Source organism: Hemibagrus wyckioides, unplaced genomic scaffold, assembly GCF_019097595.1.
Source record: "Hemibagrus wyckioides isolate EC202008001 unplaced genomic scaffold, SWU_Hwy_1.0 Contig16, whole genome shotgun sequence".
NCBI lineage: Eukaryota > Metazoa > Chordata > Actinopteri > Siluriformes > Bagridae > Hemibagrus > Hemibagrus wyckioides.
Genome location: NW_026690776.1, coordinates 211,073 through 219,956, shown reverse-complemented (window position 1 = coordinate 219,956; position 8,884 = coordinate 211,073). Strand labels below are relative to the sequence as shown.

Here is an 8,884-nt window from a genome sequence, read left to right as displayed (position 1 = left end):
TCTGAAAAACCTACAGGATAAATAACACAGGACCTAAAAATATTCAGCTGATGTTTAAAAGTGTAAAAACGATCAAGCCTTGCTAGTGATAGGAGGTTATCTTTACAATGAGACCAGGTGTATTGTCTCTCTGTTTCATGGAAAGTCCTCCAAACTTCACTCAGGTCATGTGTTGTGATTAACTCACACAGGCGAGAGGAAGCATGAGGTTTTAAATGGTTCCTATCTAAAACGTCTGCAGTGCAGTTAAAATCCCCACCAATGATTAAAACTTCACTATGGCTACAGGAACCAATGACAGTGCTTAAATTGTTTAAGAACACCATTCTCTCCACACTTAGGGTGGGTGCACTAAAAGACGGTGAAAATAAAAGGGCAACACCACCGCTAAGAGAAGTATTGTGACTTAAAAACACAAGTCCCTTCCACTCACTCACCCAGTCTGAGGAGTTTCCAGGATCGCTATGAGTTTCCTGCAGGAAAACAACATCCACGCGCTTGTGTCTCACCATCTCATACACTGCTGCTCTCTTTCTGTGGTCCCACTGATGTTAAGGGTTACTGCAGTGATAGCACTCTTTATGAAATAATAAAATGTCACCCATTGTGCAATCAATCAGTTGGTAAAGCATAACAGAGCTCAGTAGTCAATAAAGAACTGTTCTTCCTAAGTTTGGTCACTATGGACTTCAGACGATAAATTTCAGTTTTTTCAAACACACCACACCGCATTAACTTTTTAACATCACAAACAAACTGTTCAGTGTCGGGGAAATATTCTTCATTATTCATTGACATTTTGCCCTTGGTGTTTTTTAAAAACGCTGATATTTCTGCTGCAGTGTAGACCGTCTCCCTTTCGTCTGACTGTGAGCACTGTGAACAACTTGAGTCTGTGGAGCCACCATCACTCTCTTCCACGTCTGACTCGTGTTTTTTAGCCTGCTTGTTGCTCTTACTTTTAGATTTTTTCTTGCGCTTAGTGGGGACTTTAAAAACAGGTTCTGCTTCCATCTCAGCATCTGTACCTCCATTATCGAGACTGTCCCATTCCTCCACCTGGCTTATCTGAAAGGGCAGCTCAGATGTTGTTTCGCCCATCTCTTTATCACTTTTCATAGGATCAGATACTCCTGCTTTGTCCCCTGTGCGTTTCGCCACAGTAGCACCAGAGTTGCCTCCGCTGAGCCCCGTCTCAACCGCAGGGGGAACGGTCACGACAGGATCCAGCATGGAGGAGACAGCAGCTACGAGCTTAACCGCAGGATGGTCAGCTGTAACAGACTCAGCCACTGGAGAAACCGATACAGAGGGCCCATCTCCCTCAGTATCACCACTTTGAACATCTGGGCTAGTCTGCTCAACCTGCCTGTCTGTTGCCCCATTCGTTTTAACCTTCTCTGGAAATGCACGAACCAAGTGTCCTGATTCACCACAGTTGAAACATTTCATGCCAGAGTCAGTAGTCACAAACACAGTGTAGTCAAAGCCATTCACGCCAAATTTCATCGCCAAGTCTAGCTCCTCCACGCCATTATTTAGCACCAGTCTCCTAATGGAAACTATCTTGAGTTCCTTAACTTTGGTGCTTTACTGCCCATGTGGATCTTTTTTATAGGAGAAACCATTTTGCCATAGCGGGAGAGCTCTTTAGCAATGGTGTCAATTTTCAAGAAAGGAGGAATGTTTGACAAAATTATTTTCTTCGATGGAGTACTGAGAGGAAGCACCGTTACCAGGGAATCATTAATGACCACTTTCTGTTTAACAATCTCATTCACTTTGTTCAAAGAGTTCAGAAAAATCACAGTGGCACTGTTCATACGGGAGGCAGCTAAAATGTTGCTGTACCCTACCACCTTCCCAACTGCCAACACACACTCCTCCACGCTAACGTTACACGCAATCCTCACACCATGCTGCCGTGTGAGAGACTCGTACACGCTATCATCCACCTTCTCCATGTTCCCGCGCAAAGTGTGCCGAAATGCCGGCTCACTCCTTACCGAGAAACACACAAACACACACTAACACACAAACACAGCTCCTCACAAAACACGCAAACCAAACAACAACAAAAAAATAAATTAATTGCCAAAAAAGACAATACAGTTTTGAAATCGCTTGCAAACTCGCTCACGATGCTCAACTCGCTCATTCACATCCGCGCATGCGCAGAGAGAGAGAGAGAGAGAGAGAGAGAGAGAAAGAAAGAAAGAAAGAAAGAAAGAAAGAAAGAAAGAAAGAAAGAATAATCAATTAATATTTTTTGTAAATATGTAAATTTTGCTAAATTAAAAAACTATTTATTAGTGTGTTAAGGTTTTTCTCTTCAGTAAACACAAGATGGTGCAGTCACTTATCTTATTGTGGGTTAAGTTCTAGAGACACTACCACACAACCTGCTCACATTCTCTGAGATGATGGAAGCTACTTTTCACAGTAAAACCTTTGTGACATAGAGTATACTTGTTCTTCTATCATACATACTGCTGATATAATATCCTAACCCCTGCCCTGGTTACTCTTAGTGCCTAAGCTAATTTCAGAGATACCATTCTGATTAAACAACACAACTGTCCACTTAACACTAAACTGTCATAAGAATAAATAATCATCTAATGTCATTTCACTGACAAGCAAAAGTACCTGCTGTGTCAGAAACACAGAAAACTGGAAATATATTTGCAAAACTGCCTTTACTCTTCTTTCTCTTCTTCTGATGCTATTGTGAGAACAGGAAAGTTTTATTTTTTAGATTTAAAATAGAACTTTATTTCCTACTTTCAGTATGTGTTTACTTAAATGTGCTCTGGACAGGTTTCCCATATGAGGCTGAATGTAAAGCCAGGATGTTTCAGTAAGAATCAACAATCTGACAACAACATTGGTGACACTGTCATGTGATGCTGTGGGGTGGAGCAATTTTGAAGCTTTATGGTGTTAACATATTAGATTACAGAAAGATCTCCACTATTTTCACTGAGCTAAGACCAGTCATCATGTTCACTGTTATATTCATGTATCTGTGGCTTTCACTAGGTGAGTTAACATTGACTTTTTGTTATTGCAGAAATATTAACTATATTATATTAAATATTAGTCTGTGTGGTGATGCAGTGTGAAAATGCAGAGTGTGGGTCTGACTTAAGTATTTCCTGTTGATTATTTAAAGTTTATGTTCTCTTCTCTATGACAGGTGACTCCATGGCAGATTCAATAGAGCCAGATTTCCCTCATAAAGCTGTAGATGAAGGTGATGATGTTACTCTGTCCTGCAGATACAAAAAAAGTAGTACATCAGACAACCTGTACTGGTACAGACAATATCCAAAATCTAAACCTGAGTTCCTTCTTCAAATTGTTCAAAAAGGAACTACAATTTCCAACACTCAACTAAGAATGTCTGTTAAAGTTGATGATAAACAAGTGTATCTGAACATCTCCTCTGCTGCTGTATCAGACTCTGCTCTATACTACTGTGCTCTGAGACCCACAGTGACAGGAAATCCAGCTGCACTGTACAAAAACTTTCACACAGTTTTGCTACATGCCCTTTTGGGGAAGTCTCTCTATCTTTCTCAAGATTTATAAAGAGTTTATATTATTATAATATTTGATTATTAGTAGACAGTTCATTCATTCATTCATTCATTCATTCTTCTTCTATTCTTCTATAACTATTCTATTTTGTCCAGGAAACCAGATGTTACATTAGACAGAAATTTAAACAGAAAGGTACTCAGAGGGTCCAATTGGGACCATTTCTGAACTTCAGTGAAGCAGCTGAGGCTCTGTACAAGTTCAGGAGTTAAGTAAAGTAATGTTCTGAAAATTATTATTGTCATAATTTGTGAAAAAAACAAACAATCAAACAAAACCATGGCTTCTTTTTCCCAGCAGGCTTTTTTATGTGCAAATTGGGATATAGTTTTAAGATTGAGTGAAAAATAAATAAATAACTAAGTTCAAACAGAAAAGACCTTGGTGTGTTAAAGTCTCTTTCCTTTCACCACAAGATGGTGGAGGCTGTTATCTTATTGTTGGACAAGTACTAGGATTCTGTTTACATCCCCCAGAGATGCTGACATTATGATTATGAATACTTTACACAATTATAAAGACTACAGCTATTCTTCAGCCTTACATAGATAATACTTTTATATATAAAAAAGTCTAGAACCAATCAGAATGTTTTAATAATCTCTGCTTGTACAATCAAGCTAATTAGTGTCATTTTCAACACATCATCAAGCCTTGAAAGGAGTTTGCTTGAATCCAGAAAGGAAACTGAACTTGTAGTAGGGCTATACATGCAATTTCTGTAAAAATGAAATGTACATGTTCACTTGCAATGGGATGTTTGTCATGAGATAATATAAATACTACACTCTTTATTTGTACACAGTTTCATGCTTAAATGAAAAATAATGATATAAAAATCCAACAGTACAGATGATATTGATAAAAAATGATAGATTAGAGAAAGAAAAGAGGCTGGTTTGTTCCTCACCACAGTAAAATACTCCTCAACTGTTTGTAATCCTATTTAATAAACAGGTCATTAGGTCTACACACACCTAAATTTCCATTTCCCATCCTGCATTGTACCAGACTCCACTTCCCACAATGCACACTCACTTCCACATTCATTAGTTCATTTATTTTATTGAAGTATTTTTCATGCTATCAGTTTGTGTTTGTTTACCATGTGCTCAGGAAAATTTATCCATGTGGTGCTGAATGTAAAGCCAGAAAGCTTCAGTAAGAATCAACAATCTGTCAGTAACATTAGTGACACTGTCATGTGATGCTGTGGGGTGGAGCTTCATGAATGTTTATAATGTTAATATATCAGACTGCAGAAATTTTATTTTCATTTATAAGCTCATCCATCATGTTCACTGTTATATTCATGTGTCTGTGGCTTTCACTCGGTGAGTTAACATTGATTTTTGTAGATTCAGAAATTGTTTTTAATTAGATTTAATTAGTCTTATTAGTTATGTAGTATATCTGCGTAATTTAACACTGCAATGTGTGTACTTTCATTCGTTTGTGTTAAAGCTTGACACAGGAAACCTGCTCTCCACATAGCAATATCTCTACAGATGGTATAACCACTACAGAACAATTCTGGGGTTTTTTTAGCAGTGACTATAACTGCCTTATTTATTAGTGCATCATTTGTTTTCTGCTCTTGTGCACAGTATTCACAGTAAAATAAAGTCAATTCAGTTTAAGTTGAACAATGGACACTGCTACAAACAAGGAGACCACTCGCGTGCGGTGCTGCGTGTGCCGCTGTCAAACCTTTATATCCTTTTATTTAGGAATAAATATTTTACAATGATAAAATAGCATGTCTGATGCAATGGTTTGTGAAGTAACAGTGTTTTTGTTCTGTGTTGTACTGGTTACTCAGTTCACTCTCACTGATATTGTTAAGTAATAATCTGTAAAAAGTTATACTACAACTGCATCACTTCCTGGGTGTGGCCTTCTAGAGACGTGTAAAGTTCAGCACATACAGCACTATTATACAGAATCCTCACAGAGCTGTGTTCAGAAATGGATCAACTATACAACTTACTGTACATAGTGAGATACATACCACTGATTCTCACTCTAGTTACAGGTAATTTTCAATCAGTTATTAATTATTACAATGATATTTAATCAGTTAGATAATTGCATTAATTAATAAGCATGTTTGTATTAATCTAGTAATTTCTTGATTCCTTAAGTCAATATTGGAATTACAAAAAATACTTCACTGACATGTTTCTTTATGTTTTTGTCACACCAGGTAGCTTTGCAGATAAAATTGAGCCAACAGATGCAAACATTGTCAGGAAAGAAGCAGAGACTGTTATTCTGAAATGTTCATATGAGGCAAGCAGTGATCGTATTTATCTTTACTGGTACAAACAATATCCTAACAGCGCACCACAGTTTTTACTGTATAAAGGTGCAAGGTCAAATGCAGGTGTTGATAGCACTCCTGATGATCCTCGACTTGATTCGAAAACAAGCAGAGACTCTACTGAACTTACTATCAGAGGTCTAAAGCTCTCAGATTCTGCACTCTATCATTGTGCTCTTAGAGTAGCAGCACAGTGATACAGAGTCACTGAAAGGCTTTACAAAAACATCAACATGGTATATTAAGTTTCTAAAACCACAGAAGATGAAAGAGACTCACTTTACCAACTTATCAGTTAACCACAGACACAAACAACATTTGTGAAAACATTTGCAGCTGGAGCTAATAGCCTAAAAAGAAACATGAGGGATTAACACAACAATACTTTAATTCATAAATCTACATCTACATTCATTTATTAAATGTTTATTCTGCATGTTCATTTGAACAGATGTGAGTTTGATCATACAGATATAAAAAAATAATAAAAAATTAGTGAAAAGGTTTGATTGCACATAAGGGTAATGTCTATAATCTTAAACATAATTATTTGATGGAGGGATGATGACTCTAGCCTTTTGAGCTTGTCCTCTGTTTTCTTATTTGTACTGTGATGTAAACGTTCCAACTTAAGGTGGACTGCTGACACTAAATTTCCCCTAAGTCTGAATGAGTGTGTGAATGTGTCTGTGCATTTTGTCCTGCATTAGACTGCTGTATCATCCAGGGTGTATTCCTGCATCATCCCTAGTGTTGCTGGGAGAAGCTCCAGATTCACCTGCCCAGGACAAAGCATGAATGAATGAATGAAGGTGTGTATATATAATGTATATAGACAGTTGTGGAAGTGTGACGAGGATAAAGTAGTTACTAAAAATAAACTCTGATTGAATGACCATTCATTAGGTTGCAGCTGCAGCTTATGGATCTGGGGCTTGGTTTTACTGTAGTTTTAGCATACTAAGATTTGCTAATTGTCTAGTAGATGAGAAAGAGTTGCTGTGTGAGGTAAAGCAGAGTTGTCATGAATATGAATAAATATGATGTTTATTTCAAAAGATAAACACAAACTAACTAAACACTCAGGATAACAATGTTATTATGCCCACTTGGTTTTCTTCACTATTGCTGATATTGCTAAGTCCTTTAGTTTGCAAGTTACAAACCAAAAGAACAAGTATTTTAATTAAGTTGCTTAATAATAATTTGTTGTAAAGGTTTCTGTTCCTCTGCAGCTCTTTTTCTCTATAGACAATATTCTGTTTGTGAGACCTGTATGATTGTAATTAACACCAGTGCAATCATAGCTCCAGTTTTGTTCTTTGGTCACTACACTTAATTAACCCTACTGAATAAAATCAGATGGAAAAATATTTGAAGTGAACTGGAACAGCGATTTAGTCCAGGAACTCTGTGGAACTGTGTATGGGAAGGCTATACAAAGAAATGCAAAAAATACTAAATATATACATTATATAATATTAATTATAGTTCAGAAGTTTATTTATTAATGTCATTAATAAATAAATTACCTTCAATTACCTTAAAAACCAAGTCTTTCTTATTTCCCCACAAGATGGTGTAGTGAGTTATCTTATTTTGGGTCAGGTGCTAGGACTCTGCTCACATCCTCCAAAGATGTAGACTCTGTTATAAATACTTCTTTGCAGAATAATATGAACTCTAATAAACATGCTTTATCACAACAAACAAATAAATGCCACACGTCAAGACACTACTTATAAAATATAAAAACTAAAATATTTACTAATTTTAATTGTTAGTAAATTTGTATAAAATTGAATAAATACAATAATAGAATAATTTCATTGTTTACTATGTAAACAGTTTCAGTAGAGTTTCCCAAACAAGGCAGAATGTTTCAGTAAAGATCAACAATCTGTCAGTAACACTGGAGACACTGTCATGTGATGCTGGGGGGTGGAGCTTCGTGAACATTTATCATGTTAATATTTCAGAGTACAAAAAGAGTTCAGAAGCTTTTAGCTTTCATTCAGCTAAAATCATTCATCATGTTCACTGTTATATTCATGTGTCTGTGGCTTTCACTAGGTGAGTTAACATTGACCTTTTGTTAGTTTATATATTATGTGTTGTTTATTAATTGTGTGCTGTTAGAAATCATGATTTCTGTATGTAATTCTGGCTTGATTCTGGCATAAAGTTTTGAATTTTTCTTATTATTAAAATATGTGTTGATTTCGTGATTAATTAGTCCAAGGCAAAATATGAGTCTGACTTTTGCAGTTTAGGCTTTATTATGTAAAGTTTAAAAACATTATGTTCTCTTCTCTATGACAGGTGACTCCATGGCAGATTCAATAAAGCCACTTTTCCCTCATAAAGTTGTAGATGAAGGTGATGATGTTACTCTGTCCTGCAGCTACAAAGACTTCAGTGGTACTGTAGAGAATCTGCAGTGGTACAGGCAATATCCAAAATCTAAACCTGAGTTCCTTCTTTATATTTATCAAAATGGAGATCTAAGTCCCAACTCTCCCCCAAGAATGTCTGCTAAAGTTCATGATGATAAACAAGTGGATCTGATCATCTCCTCTGCTGCTGTATCAGACTCTGCACTATACTACTGTGCTTTATGATTACACTTTACACTTTATCTGTTGTAAATACAAACTGCACATACCTCTCTATGCACACTCTGACATAGCCTTATTTATTGTTGTACATATTTACATATTTATCTGCAATTGTTCATTTGCACAATTTCTACTATTTGCACTTCTGGTAGATGCTAAACAGCATTTCGTCACTATGTACCTGTACTTTGCAATGACAATAAAGTTTTATCTATCTATCTATCTATCTATCTATCTATCTATCTATCTATCTATCTATCTATCTATCTATCTATCTATCTATCTATCTATCTATCTATCTATCTGCAGATGTTAAAGGACACCAGCCTTCTAAGGAAGT

General features: G+C 36.3%; 1 gene segment (V, D, J or C); it reads left to right on the top strand.

Annotated features, from left to right (window-relative positions):
• Positions 1 to 7,959: 7,959 nt before the first annotated feature.
• On the top strand, positions 7,960 to 8,547 carry LOC131349915 (T cell receptor alpha variable 12-2-like). The segment is given in 2 exon segments: positions 7,960 to 7,999; positions 8,249 to 8,547. Coding segments are annotated over 2 exon segments (339 nt in total).
• Positions 8,548 to 8,884: the final 337 nt, after the last annotated feature.